Genomic DNA, 15,506 nt, shown 5'->3' with positions numbered 1-15,506 from the left:
AGCTAATAAAGAGCTTCTGAACTTTGATAATCTGAACTATAGTGACAGCTTAAAAAAATTTTAATGGCCTACTAGCCAAAATTTCATTCTAAGTTAATAACCAAACATAGCATCCAAAACATACATACTTGGGATACATTTTAATAAAATAATCTGAAGCTTTAGTGCTAAATTATACTAACATGATTTTCTAAAATAAAGAGGCAAATGAAATAACATCAAGCAAAGTACTGCTTTCTGCATACTAGCTGGTTTCAGTTGAACAAACAACTTTGGTACTTTTTCCCACTCTTAAACCTTACATAGGCCCAATTTACCTCAGTCACTTCACACTACAATTAGTAACAAATACTCTGAGAACAAATCAGAGTATTTGTTATCACTATTTGAATGCAGTACTTAGGAAGAATTTTCCCTTATTCTTTTACTGGCTACATGTCATACACTGAAAGAAGAGGAGGAGGAAGAGAGGAAGAGCTGAAATCTGAGGAAGCAAAGGGAAAATAGATCATAAGAACAGCTCAAAATCCTTGAAGGTGGGGGAAAAGTATGGGGATGCATGTAAGCCTTTAAAAGATAAGCAACATGGGTCAAGGAAGTCCAATGTACTTACTAATATTGGTCAACTTTAAATTAACCAACTTGAAGTTTTACTTCCTCATAACTTGCATAAATCATGGAAAAAGTATAAGTCAAATTCCATCTCCACCGCTTGTCAGTTAAAAGAAAATGAACAAGACACCTAACATCTATGAACCACTTCTTATTTGTAACAACAGATTTTAAACTAATACCTACTCCACAGGACTACTGTTAATATTAAACAGATATTAACCAGACTTAGGAAATGCTCTTCATTTTCTCTCATCCCTCCCCCTATCCCCTCAAACAGTGTTACAAATGAGGTTGGGGGTGTGTGTGGGGGGAGGGGGGCAGAAAAAACAAGACAGGAACCCTGATTGATAAAGCCAACTGTTTTTTCTCAGACTTCAACCAAACATTCCTTAACATTTACCACTGCTAGCCAAATTACTTTCGATTTGTAAAAATGATTTTCTGCCGAAACCGGTTTGGCTCGGTGGATAGAGCGTCGGCCTGCGGACTGAAGGGTCCCAGGTTCGATTCCGGTCAAGGGCATGTACCTGGGTTGCGGGCACATCCCCAGTGGGAGATGTGCAGGATGCAGCTGATCGATGTTTCTCTCCCATCGATGTTTCTGACTATCTATCTCTCTCCCTTCCTCTCTGTAAAAAATCAATAAAATATATTAAAAAAAAAAAAAAAAAAAAAATGATTTTCTTCGTTTGGTAATGCTATGCTATACTCTCCTTCAATCTTCTGGCTACCTTAGCCTCAGAACTCATCTTCCTCACGAGATTATTCTAAGAGGCTAGTTTCAATATGCTCCTATGAATACTTGTGTAAGAGAAGTGCAAATTTGGCTGTTATTTTTCCATGTAAACTCCCTCAGTGACTCCTCACTACCTTCAAAATAAAATCCAAACACCTTAATATGAAATACAGTAAGTCCTCACTTAACATCATCTATAGCTTCTGTGTTAAGTGAAGTAATGTATAATTAAATCAATCTGACCATAGGCTAATCAATATAAACAAGATTTAAGTTCTTGCAGTATCTCATTAACTTTATACCAAAATGATGTTATTTGAGGATCTGCTGTGCCTGGTTTTCAAAGATCTCATCCAGTCATTCTACCCAACCTCATTCAATTCTTCTGGCCACGGTCCTTTGCAGACCATAGGTCCTAGATTCACTAAAGTTCCCCAATATGCCATCTTCTCAAAACCTCCTTGCTTTGTTTTAAAAAGTATCTGTGCCTCTCCCCGGATCCCTCACCTGCCTAATCCAACTACTCCTTTTAGACTCAGCTCAGGTACCAGTCTTAATCCCCCAGAGAATCTTCCCTGTCATCCAACCCTATATCTGGTTCCAGATTATCCTATATAGTCCTATAAAACACTATGATTAACATAGAATTCACTGTAATTTTGTTCTAGATTCCAAACTATTCTGTGAGCTTATTGCATTTTTAATAAGGTTACAAATGAACTCTATAAATTTTTAATAAGGTTACAAATAGACTCTATAAGTTAGATGTACAGAATTCAGGATACTTTTACAGAGAAATGAGATAACTGGGACTTACTATACCGTTAGTTTACTGGCACTTAAGAAAATCCATAATCCATATTACTGATTAAATACTACATATCTGTAACAGGCTGGAAACAATAAAGCATCTGCAAATGTTTAGTATTTTAGTTAATTAGATTTAAGGCTAGCCCAGACATCCAATCACCATTTGAACACCATTTCTATTTGAACCTTTTGAACTCTAACTCTGGTATCAAATTACCTTCATTTTAGCTCCAGTACTCTGCCCTCTCTCACTGTACAGAAAGATGGAACTTCCAGCTACAGCCACCATATATAGAGAATATTTGCAAACTGGAAAATAACTACAAATTTTTGGCTTTCTAAATATATAGTAAGTGCCAAAAGGAGCTTAAAGAAACATTGTTCTATTTCTGCCATTGTTATATAAATCCAAATGGTTTATTCTGTTTAGACTAAGTAGCATGCAAAGCAGAAAAGAAAACATTCCTCCTAAAAGGTGTTAGAGCAAACAGTCAAAAGCTTCAATCAATACTCAATTCTTTTGCATGACCTGAGCGGAAATGCATTTCTGAAAGAAGAAACCACTGTCATCATGAACGATGTATTGTTATTTAATGAAATGGTAAAGATGTCCAAAGGAAGAAAAACAAAACCAATAAGCACAACACCAAATTTCAAGTGACCCCAATCTTCTATAACCTAAACCAAGTAAGTTCATTGAGCTAAATCTGCAAAGATACTTTTTAAAGAGGCTATAAGACTGTGGACATTAAAAAAAAAAAAAAACTTGAGTAGGAAAAGATTAAGAACTGGTGTAAAGCTAAAGCAGACCTGCTTCCTCATCCTCCTCCTCCTCTTCCTCATCATCGGAAGTTGATGACAAGGGAGTTGGTGCGGAGCTAGCTTGATTATTAACATATTCACCATACTGCATGCCTGTAAAGTGGAAAGCACAAACACGAGTCAAACCAACAGGAAAGATGAGAAATAAAATTTGACATTGCATTAAAAGTGAGAAAGAACTCTGACATTCCAAAGAGCAACCCAGCATGCATATTAATATTAGCAAATTTATTATCAAAACGGAAACTGTTAGAAAATCTCTAAAAGCAGTTTAGTAAAAGCAGCTTTAATATGAAGTAGCTGATTTAAGTGTGGAAAAAAGTACCATGTATTACACTAACAATATTAGGAAATGGCAATGATAATCTCTGAAAATCTCACTGAGTTCTATACATGTTTACCTTCTTTAAGTTTAGGGCCCTTGTAGTATACTTCCTTTGGGACTGTGCATTCTTGGTGAGCAGTGATCATTTTACTGAAATGAATTTATACAGCATACAACACACACAGAGATTCTTGATACCTTCCTTCTGTTAATGCCACCTTGATGGTAACTCAGTTCTCATAACGGAAAAAGAATGACAGTTAAAGAAAAGAACTATATTCAGCATAGTTCTCTGCTATCAGCAGACGTTCAAAAAAAGGGTGTGTGTATGTTTTGGGGGGGTCGGGAGGGAGAGTAATTAATTGTGGCCCTGCAAGTGTGGCAATTACGGAATAGTGTATTTTCTGAGATGGCCAATTATCTCAGCTTCAGTCTATTGCCTGCACCTGAGTGTGAAGTAGGTCAATGAGTGGTCCTCTGTGAGATCCACCAAGAGAAGGTAGAGTCTGTAGAAAAGGCACAACAGCTGGTAACTGTATAATACTTCTCTTTAAAATTTTGATTGGGTGTTTTTATTATTTAATTAATGTGCCAAAATCAAGACTTAAAACACTAACATCCACAGAAATTTTTTAAGAGGGAAAATAATCTTAATTAAAAATGAAAATATCTTATAAATAAGAATAAGCCCCCTGTAAGAAAAATCTTACAGCTCAGCTTGAAAAAAAGAAAAACCTAGAAACTGTGTGAATTTTCAAGAGCATTTCACAATACTGGAAGCACAATGAAGCCTGGCCTCACCAAAATCCCATGGTAGCTCCCTGATGCTCTCTTCATTGTTTCTTTCAGGTGACGTTTTAAATTAGCATGGATAAACAAAACTATGTCTATAGTAAGAAAAAAGCTATTAAAGAGTAACATCTGAGCTGAGAAGGGAATAAAGGTTAAACTGTACATGTGTAATCTCCTCACCCTAACTAAAAAAGTCATGAAAAAAATCAGCTAGCTTTGCTGAAACATCTTCTAAATATATAGATAAAATGGCAGTTATGATAAATTCATCTGAGAAAATAAAATCAATTTAAGTAATATCAGAAAATACAAGAAATAAGCTTGATACCTTGAAAGACCAAATTCAGAGGGGCATATTCCTCTAATAAAAGTCTAGGTAAGATAAAAATTTGACTAATATTAGACCTTAGGTTAGATATACTAAGAAGTTTACAGGTAAACATATGTTTACAGTAAAAAGGTTTTATAGAAAAGAAATTCTTCAATTTAAGGACTTCCTTAAAATGAAGTACTTTTGCGTGTTGGGAGCCAGGTGTCATACAAGATGTGCCAGGAGCGTGGCTACATGGTGAGGTGGTAGCTTTCGACTAGCAGTCCAAAATGCTGGCTTTAAATGTCCCTCTTCCAGTGAAAAGCCCAACCATGCAGACACCTTGCTCATAAACTTATGTTTTTGAGGTGGGGGAAAAGTATGTTTCAGAAGTGGAAATAATTAATGACTGAACAGAAACCCCACCTCCCCTAGCTTCACTCAATGTTAGTAAGAATGGGAACTACACCTGTTTTGTTCATCACTGAATATACAGAGCCTTGCAGACAGGCAATGGAAGAGATGGCCTTTTAAATGAAATACTAAATTCCAGTCCATCTAGAGAAGGTTTGAACTAGCAATTGGAGATGAGCCTGTTTTGCTTTCTATTGGCAGTTCACTGCAGGCTAAGAAGTCCTATGCGTATCCACAACAGTGGGATGTAAGAGCAAGCTTGAAAGAGGACAGTGAAGTTGCAGAAGGTGGAAGTTTTGAATATCATTTTCTCCACAGCAACACTGTACCTCTTAAAATGCTCCAAATTTTCTGACTATAAGACAAAAGCATTTAAATAAAAGTACAAAAGCACTCCAAAGCCAATCATAAAAAAAAAAGTACTTTCTCAAAATGCAATTAGCACTGCACTTTAGAAAGTACACATACATGATGAGGCAAAAGTAGGTCTACAGTTGTTCACATGGAAAATAACACAATAATTAAAAAACATAATACAAGAATAAACGTTTCACATACAACTGTGAACCTACTTTTGCCCCACCCTGTGTGTACATGTATATATTTAGTAAGAAGAAACAGGAAGAAATTCCATTTGTTGTGCTGGCAAGTGGTCGGTAAACCATGGCTCGCAAGCCACATGCGGCTCTTTGGCCCCTTAACTGTGGCTCTTCCACAAAATACCACGTGCGGGTGCGCATGGACAGTGCGATTGAAACTTCATGGCCCATGCACAGAAGTTGGGTTTTCGGCCTGGGCGAGTCTATTTTGAAGAAGTGGCGTTAGAAGAAGTGGGGGTACGTTCGCTGAGGTCGACCCCTCAGATTGAGGACGTTTTTAGCAAAGGCCAGCTCAGGAGTACCCTAATTAAGTTAATAACAATGTACCTACCTATATAGTTTAAGTTTAAAAAATTTGGCTCTCAAAAGAAATTTCAGTCGTTATACTGTTGATATTTGGCTCTGTTGACTAATGAGTTTGCCAACCACTCTGCTGAGCTAACAGAGGCCAATAATCAAGAAAAAATCAGAGGACAATCCATTATTTTCATGATTGAATGAATATGTAGGTTGCTGACTCTGTACTAATCAAAGGAGCCAAAGTACAGGGACACCATAACATTATAAGATAAATATTTCCTTCTCTTTCTTCAGATTTAATGAATAAAAATAGATTTACTTATTATTGGAAAAATATCCAATACTTAATTGGAAGCAAATGAAATCACTACAGAATGATAAAAAGAAATTATAAAACAATGCTCCATGCACTGGAACAAATTCACAAATAAGACAGACTAGAGTAATATTATCACTCATCATAATATCATGTTAGATTATACTATAGTTGTCAACTATACTATATTAACAGCATATCAGCCAGAATACTCAAAACATTACTTTCCTGCAAAAAGATGCAGTGCTTCGTAAGAAGTGCTGGAGATGAAAGTATCAAGATTTAAGCCCTTCCCCAAATGTGACTTAATATGCTCAGAATTGAGCCTTCCTTTCCTTGTTCAAGTAAACTTTGTTAAAAAAGCTTGGTGATAGTAATAGCACAAGAATATGACATTTTATTTAATCCAAAGAGGAATGGTAAGAGCTCCAGAATATCAGCCAATCCGTATTAAGTGCCCTTCTCTAGATTGGATCCATCCAGTACATACAAACTGCACTAAAGGAGTATGGCCAGAAAGAGGCTGACAGCCAAGCTGCTGTTCTGCAATATGTGAATGGTTCTGAGAACTTCCAGAATGCCTTTTCTCAGATTCCTTTTCTTACGAGCCAGAACCTATGTATGACATACATAGGCTGCATTTATAAAGAAAATGGTAAGCATATGACATGTCTTCCAGAGCTCAGCCCAAAACCCACTGCAAAAATGTACACGGAGTACCTTCCATCCCACCACCATCAAATGGGGAGGGAATGCTATATCCTAACTTATTCTGTCTAAATTAGAACTTACAAGGTATGACTATGAAACCAGTATGCAAGGAGTCTGCAAGAATCTGACATTATGAAGAGTTCTGTAATTAACAGGGCTCCAATATCTTAAAAAGGACATTTGGTTTAAACTACCCATCATTGAAGTACTTTCTGGCAAAACTCTCCAGGAGACCATATCCTTGGGGACACTTTTAATAAAAGGCTTCTTCACTATTCCCTAGAAACAGCTACATTGGAAATAAAACAAACTAGTCTTAAGAGAACAAATCCTTGTGAGGTTAGCTTTTGTAAATTCAAGAGTTCAGACTTTGGAGTAACTGTTATCTTTCCTAAACTGGTCTTCAAATGAGGTACACATACTATAAAGCTTTCCAAAGATTCTTTCAAAAGGATGGTTTTAAGGGAATCAATTACCATATTCCTCTCTTTCCTAAAACTTACCCACCTAAGAAAGTGCCTGTGTTAACAACAGCCTTTCTCTCCCTTTACAAAGGAAACTTATTCTGAATTTATCCTAAACCTTACTATAACGCATTGCCCTGAGGTATAAAAATCTCAGGTGCTAAAGGGAAAACATATCCCCTTCCTTAAATTATTAATCACAACTCCCTAAATCTATAGACTTTCTTTTACCTTGCCATACATGTTTCTGTTAAAAATGAAACCTTACAAGTTGGGTTGGTTTTCACTGGAACATTCTTAATTCAAATATTGAAAAATGAATGTATTTAATAATTCTGAATGTATGGGGTCCCCAATCACTACTGTCAAACAACCCACTACTTTTGAAAAAATCCCATGAGAACAAAGCAAAACAGTAAAAAATACTGACTATAAACAGCAGGATATTATAGATAGATTGGGATTCTGGGTTCAATTCTAGGTGCTACCTCTACTTACTAGTTGTGTGTCCTTGGGCAAGTTACTAACCTTTCTGTTCTTCATTTACATGATCTGTAAATGGGGTAATAACTACCTCAAATAAGTTGTTTTGAGGATGAAATAAATTAATATACATATTTCAAACCTTAGAATGGTGCCTGAAATATACTAAATATTATGTAAATAGGAGGTGATATTTAAAAACCAGTAAAAAATGCCGAGGTCTTTGAAAGAATTAACTAAGCAAGGGCATCTTTGAAGCTGTGACCAAAAAAACTTACTCTTTTAAGTAGTACTGTTTTAGTAAGTCATATAAGACCAACAACCATGCACTGCACAACTACAAGAGGCACCATTCACGCAAACTACAACATACATGGTAGCCCTGACTCACACAATTATAGGTGTACCCCAGACCTAGCCAAAGGCATAGAGGCCACTAAGAAGTCAATCTCCTACTTAAGAAAAAGAAATATTAAAAGCTACAACTCAAATATCTCCAGTATTATCTTTTCTGTTACTTATTTTAACAAGGAGCATATCTTAGGTAAATCAAGAGTTTAAAAGCCAACAAATTCAGCCTCATTTTATAGAAAGAGCACAAGGACAGAAAGTCTGAGTTAAAAATCTTTCATTCTGCTACTTACTAATCTATAATTTGGACTGGCTATGTAATTTTTTTGTGAATCTCACTTTTCTCATCTGTAAAACAGATAATATCTACATCATAGGATTGACATGGGGATTAAATAATAAATATGAAATATCTGGCTTATTATAAGTGCTCGATAAATGGTAGCTCATTCTCTTTTCAAATCTACTTATTAAGGAAAATAATTACAATTATTTTGTGAAAAAGTGGTTTATGATACAATAAGATAATACCATGTATTTAAAAAGTAAAATGGTCAGAAAGAAATTATGAAAGGACAAAAAATTAGCAGGGAATGCCGTAGTCTGTTTGGCTCAGTGGATAGAGTGTTGGCCCGAGGACTGAAGGGATGGTCCCTGTTCGATTCTGGTCAAGGGCACATACCTGGGTTGCAGGCTCAACCTCCACCCCCTAGTCGGGGCACGTGTGAGAGGCAACCAATCGATGTGTCTCTCTCACATCAATGTTTCTATGTCCCTCTCCCTTCCACTCTCTCTCTCTCAAAAAAAAAATCAATGGCAAAAAAATATTCTCAGGTGAGGATTAACAACAACAAAAGGAATGAGTCATCAATCAATGCAGCTGAAAGACACCATTCATTCAGTTAGGGCTTCAACCTACCCTTACTCATGACAAGCAAAACTTTCGTTATCAGCCTTTCACTTTGAAGGCAAACACTTATAAAAACTAGATTCTGCTCTGGCCGATTGCTTAGTGGTTAGAGCAAGGGCCCGCAGACCAAAGGGTTGCAAGTTTGATTCCTCGTAATGGGCATGTACCTCAGTTGTAGATTCGATAGAGGCAAACAATTGATGTGTCTCTCTGATGTTGATGTTTCTCTCTCTCTTTCTTCCCCCACTTCTTCCCTCCCTTCCACTCTATCTGAAAATCAATGGGGAAAAAAAAATTCCTCAGGTGAGGATTAAAAAACACACACAACTAGAGTCTATTCCCAATATACCCACTGACTGGTTGGGAATCAATGAACACTCTTTGGTGCTAGAATTGGTTTTCCTATAAAACCAAATTAAAAAAATGTATAATGTATAATCTGATCAAATGATCGAAAGGCTTCTGTAGACTACATAAATACTCAGCATATATGGATAGTGAAATCAGCCTAAGGATTTATGATGCTTTTTCTAAGTTTCAGAACATGAGAGAGAGAATTGTTCATATTCAAAATCAGGAGCTATCATTACATAGTGAGTATAGTCTCTAAAAATATTACTAATGGTTGCTCTGGAAATATAAATTGTGAATTTCAAAAAATAGTTCAGTTATCAAATGAAAAATACAGTATGTTAACCTGAACCAAAAGTAGATTTGGAATTTTAGTCAGACAGGAAATAATCACAAATACTGCCAAAAGAAAAGACAATGCGGGAAAAGATGGTCAAAATAACATAATTTAGTTGCCTGTCACTTATTTAACACATGAAGAATATTAAACAAGCAAACAAACAAATAAACTGTATTGTTTGTCAATGCTGGGAATGTGGGGTACAATTTCATTTTCACCCCTCTCATTCTCAAAATTAGGTCAAAAGCTACTTTCCATTAACAAAGCACAGAAATCATCATATAGGATATGGAAATACACTAAATAAGGAAATCTTGAGCACTTTATTATAAAAGAAACTATAATAACCTTTAAAAAGTAGGAAATAAGTTTTCCACAATAGAAGGATGGATTAGTAAATTATAATACAATGACACAATGAATTATTAGCCAGGAATGACTATAAAGACTATGTACATAAATGAAGAACTGTAAATAATTTAGTAACTGTAAATACAAAATAGTATTTAAACTATGATTACAATTATACAAAATATAAATTCATAGAGACTAAACGTTAATATGTGAAAAAGAAAATAGTTGTGTTGGAATTGAGATTTATAAATTACTTTTTTTCATATTTTAAAAAATTGTGGTTATCCAGTTTGACTACCTATTTTAATCAGTATGTGTGTATATGTGTGCTACATATATAGTATAATGAATTTCTCCAATACCTTTTTGTTGTAACAGCTCTGATGGCTGTGTAACTGAGGCCACAGGTTCAACGAGGTGATTTGCAGTAGGAGGTAATCTTGCTGACGAGGCTCCTGACACAACAGTGGATACCACTGGGCTGGACTTGGGAGGCTGAACATTTTGTGTAACAGGACAGGATAAAGAATCTGCAACTGAAGAGAAGACTCTATTTCATCCACAACAATAAACTTGAAATATATTAAAATACTAAAAGAATGTAGTTTATCTGAAGTTCTTATAGAAACTTCAGTAGCATCATATTTATCTTGTAAATCTACATCTAGAAAATAAGGTAGTTCAAAGAAATTAAAAAAAAAACACCCTGAAAACATAATCACCAAATGTTTTAATAGTCTTTAATAAAAAATTTCCTAATTCATTTCTTAACTTCTTAAAAAAAGTAAATACAAAAGTTTTTCTTTACTTAATGATCACTATTATTAATTACTATGCAACAGTACCTCAGATAGGAAGATGAAAGGAAGTATTTGCTTCTGCAGTAATGTGGCTCATGAACTCCACAAATGTTCCTAGTACCAGCTCAGATCTTTTTGTACTGTCAACTGTATCAGTGTAGTGTAAACATTTGCTGTTTCTAATCAGATGCCTCATTTCTAACTAAGGGCCTGATGATAACACTAGGTTTGACTTCTAGAATAAGGTCCATGTGATCCACAGTGGGCCTTTGTTGACAGCTCAAATTGCTTGACCTAGAGAATAATCTTCAGCCAACTGAGAGATAACATAACAACCTAAGTGTCTCCTAATGGATAATTAGATAAAGAAAATGTGATTATATATACATCTATATACACGCACGCTATGTGTGTATATGTGTAAACATACAATAGATGAATAGATAAAATGTGGTATACACACAGACACACACATGCACACATCTACACTAATAAAAGAGAAACGTGGTAATTGGCGTACGACCACTACCCTTCCCATTGGCTAATCAGCGTATCCTTATGCAAATTAACTGTCAGCCAAGATGGCGGCCGGCAGCCAGGCAGCTGGAAGCTAACAGGAGGCTTGCTTGCTGTGGACTCCAAGTTCCCCGCCGGCCTCTGAGCTTCAGTCGGAAACATAGTAACATTTATAGAAGATAAACAAAACTCCAGAAAGCTCCTGCCAGTCAGCCGGGATCTCAGAGCTGGAGTCGCAACATTGTTTCGAATACAGAAAACAAAGGCCAGAAACCTGCTTTCAGCCGAGCCTCAGAGAGAAAGCCGGCTCTCAGCTCCAGTGACAGCCATAGAAGGTAAATAAATGCCAGAATAAAAAAAAAAAAAAAAGAAAAAAAGGGGAGGTTTGGAGCTTCAGTTGCCCGCCAGCCTGAAAACAGCCCTCAGCCCCTCAGCCAGACTGGCCAGGCACCGCAGTGGGGACCCCCACCCTGAAGCAACAAGATGGCGGCTAATTTGCATACTGAAGGCAGGCGGCAGCAGGCAAGGCTGTCTGAGGTCTGGGACCCGGATCTGTGACCCTGCCGGGCGGGATCAGCGGAGCCACGAGGCCTCCCGGCACCGGGATCAGCGTGACAAGGGGCAACGCCCAAACGCTCTGATCGCCCTGCTGCTCTGTGTGTGACAGGGGGCGGTGCCCCAACCCCCTGATCGGCCCTGCTCTGTGGGTGATAGAGGGCAGCGCCCCAACCCCCTGATTGCCCTGCGGCTCTGTGTGTGACAGTGGCGGCGCCCCAACCCCCCCACGGGCCCTGCTCTATGTGAGACGGGGTAGAGCCATACCTCCCCATCGGCCCTGCCCTGAGTGTGACAGGGTGTGGCGCCTCAACTACCCCCCCCCCCCCCCGCCCACGGGCCCTGCTCTGTATGTGACAGGGGGCGGTGCCCCAGCTCCCCTATTGGCCCTACTCTGTGCGTGACAGGGGGGAGCTCCTCAACCCCCTGATTGGCCCTGCTCTGTGTGTGACAGGGGGGAGCTCCCAAAACCCCTGATTGACCCTGCTCTGTGCATGACAAGGGGGAGCTCCCCAAACCCCTGATGGGCCCTGCTCTGTGTGTGACAGAGTACGGAGCCCCAAGGCCCGATGGTCCCTGCTCTGTGTGTGACAGAGTATGGAGCCCCAAGGCCCGATGGGCCCTGCTCTGTGTGTGACAGAGTACGGAGCCCCAAGGCCCGATGGTCCCTGCTCTGTGTGTGACAGGGGGCAGCGCCCCAACCCCCTGATCGGCCCTGCTCTGTGCGTGGCAGGGGGTGGCGCCGCAACTTCCCTATCGACCCTGCCTTGAGTGTGACAGAGGGCGGTGCCCCAACCCCCCAATCGGCCCTACCCTGAGCATGACTAGGGGTGGCATCACAACCTCCCCATCCGCCCTGCTCTGTGCATGACAGGGGGCGGCGCCCCAATTCCCCAATCGGCCCTGCTCTGAGCCTGACCAGGGGCTGCACCTAGGGATTGGGCCTGCCTTCTGCCACCCAGGAGCAGGCCTAAGCCAGCAGGTCATTATCTCCTGAGGGGTCCCAGACTGTGAGAGGGCACAGGATGGGCTGAGGGACCCCCTCTCCACCCCGAGTGCACAAATTTTTGTGCACCGGGCCTCTAGTCCTATATAATAAAAGAGAAACATACAAATTAACCATCACTCTGTCACTCCACCACACCCACCAGCCAATGAGAGTGACTATGCAAATTAATCCAACAAAGATGGCAGTTAATTTGCATATGCAGACCGAAGACTGAAGACAACTGAAGATGGCGGCAGCCATGGAGCTGGAGCGAGGAGGAGTCTTGGGTTGCTTCCGGTGACAGAGGAAGCCAAGCTTCCCACTGGCCCTGGACTACGCTCAAGGAGGGGATGGGGGCCTGGGTTGCCGGACCTGGCCTCCACTCAGAGCTAAAAAAAAAAAAAAAAAAAAAGGAGGGGCTGGGAGCAGCCGGAGCAGAGAAGCCAAGCTTGCTGCTGCAGCCTGACCAAAGGCCAGAGGAAAACCGGTGCCGACAGCCAGGGGAAGGAAGGCCTATTGCACGAATCTTCTTGCAACGGGCCACTAGTAGAGGAATATTATTCAAACTTTGTGCATGAGTCACCTGGGGTCTTATTAAAATGCAGGTTCTGATTCACCAAGTCTAGTACAGCCTGGCCTAAGATGCTACATTTTTATCAAGTTTGAGGGTTGCTGGCCAGTAGACTACACTTTAAATAGGAAGACTTAGGAGTACCTCTACCTGATTTAGATACGTTAACACTTACAGCAAATGATGACATTTGTTTGGAACATGGGACTAACGGGACTACTCTGTTCCCTAGGCAGGCCAAAGAGCTCTTTTCCTATGGGCTGCTGCAGAGCTAAGAAGATTGCTCAACTCTTCCTGCATTCTCTACACCCATTCAAGCCGTGGCACACACTTTGAGAAACTCTGCACATCTGCACCAGGGACATGTTCATGAATATTCATTCATAGCAGCGCTGTCTGTGAAAACAAAAAATTGGAAACCCAAAAGTCCATTTATAAATGGAAGGAATAAGTAAAGTATGTCCTTCCAATGGACTCCTGAACAGCAGTGAAAATGATGAAAGAATGAACTCCAGAAATGTAACATAGGAAGTCACTGAAGAATACATGCAGTGTACTAGTTTTATAAAGCTAAAACAAAAACAAGCAAAATAATGTTTAGAGCAAGCATGTCAAACTCAAAGGCTAACACGGGCCAAATAAACAAGGTTTAAGTTTATGTGGGCCGCAAAAACAAAAGCTACAATTTTCATAGAAACAGGTTTATTTCGATAGAGCCATGCTGAATACAAAGGGCTGAAATAAATGAGTAATCATTAACATAAAATAATAGAATATTTTAATAAAAATTAATTTTCTTGAACATTAACTCACCAGAAACTGCACAATAAGCAAAATGCAAAAAAACCTACTTTTCTTGTTATCTGAAAGCAAAATATTTTCTGTTGCACACACCAAACAAGTCAGTCCAAGACTAATGATGTGGCAATCGGCTGCTAAAATACTTGCTGCTAGTATTAGTGAAGAGAAATGGTGCCTCTGCGCATAACGTGCTTAAGGGAAATGAATGAAACATGATTATAGTAATCAATCATTAGTGAACGTTGTAGTTCGTTATTAATAATTATGAATAACAGGATATTGTAAAAATTAAGTTACGAAATTTTATTAAAACATTTCTCACATACCATTATATTGGCTAGGCCGCAAAAATATTCATTGTGGGCTGCGTGCAGCTCCTGGGCTGTGAGTTTGACATGCTTGGTTTAGAGAATCTGTATGTGTGAGTTAATGAGTATTTCATTTATTATGCTTTTATATATGCATACATAAATATGTTCATACATATATATGTATCATATAAACTTTTATTTGTATTGTTTTATTAAAGAAAAAGTTTGTAACATCAAAGGGAGAGTTTAATTACATTTCCCTTAAATAGGAAGGAGAAAGTCAAGTTCCAGAGATTGAAAGAAGACCCTAGAAGCCAGAGAACCACAGCAGGATGAGGCTAGGGACTTAAGCTCACGCAGGGCTTTGCTGACCATGTTTAGAAGTTTTATCTTGGCTCTGGCTGGATACTAATTTTGTTGAAGTGTCATCCAATACACCAAAAGTTGTGGGTTGAATTCCCAGTCAGGGCACATACCTAAGTTGTGGGTTCAATCCCATTAAGGCATGTAGGGGAGGCAACCGATAGATGTTTCTTTCTCTCTGTGCCTTCCTCGCTCTCTAAAAGATCAATATAAACATATCCTCAGGTGAGGATAAATAAAATTTTTAAAAAGACAGCCCATTCTAGTTTTAATTTGCTATCCCTAATTATTAATGAGGATGAGTATGTTTCATTGAATTTTCTGTCAAATACTTGTTCATGCTTTTTTCCCCTTAGGTTGTTGGTCTTTTCCTTATTAATTTGTATAGGTTATTTGTGTATTCTAGATAAATACTATATTTTTTTCCCTCTCAGCTAATGCTTTATCTTCTTAGTTTCTTTATATTGTCTTTTGTTTGTTAATCCTCACCTGAGGATATTTTTCCATTAATCTTTTAGAGAGAGAGAGAGAGAGAAACATCAATGTGAGAGATAATTGGTTGCTTCCTGCATATGCCCCGACCAGGGCCAGGGCCAGG

General features: G+C 38.8%; 1 protein-coding gene across 6 annotated transcripts in view; it reads right to left on the bottom strand.

Moving 5' to 3' along the window:
* SEC24B (SEC24 homolog B, COPII coat complex component) overlaps positions 1-15,506 on the bottom strand; it is a 90,099-nt gene that overhangs the window by 34,693 nt on the left and 39,900 nt on the right. For 3 of the 6 annotated variants that reach the window (XM_070433588.1, XM_070433597.1, XM_070433606.1), the window contains exons 3-4: positions 10,366-10,539; positions 2,972-3,076 (exon numbers count right to left, since the gene is read on the bottom strand). In XM_070433588.1, the coding sequence (XP_070289689.1) occupies positions 2,972-3,076; positions 10,366-10,539 (279 nt within the window). The remainder of the gene's footprint in view (positions 1-2,971; positions 3,077-10,365; positions 10,540-15,506) is intronic. The other 3 variants (XM_070433615.1, XM_070433624.1, XM_070433634.1) reach the window with 1 other exon arrangement.

The sequence above is a fragment of the Myotis yumanensis genome, unplaced genomic scaffold (assembly GCF_028538775.1).
Source record: "Myotis yumanensis isolate MYYU_CA2020_CCGP unplaced genomic scaffold, mMyoYum1.0.hap1 SCAF_1, whole genome shotgun sequence".
In the NCBI taxonomy this organism is placed as follows: Eukaryota; Metazoa; Chordata; class Mammalia; order Chiroptera; family Vespertilionidae; genus Myotis; species Myotis yumanensis.
The sequence above is the reverse complement of the archived record's forward strand: the minus strand, read 5'-3'. Positions and strand labels throughout refer to the sequence as shown.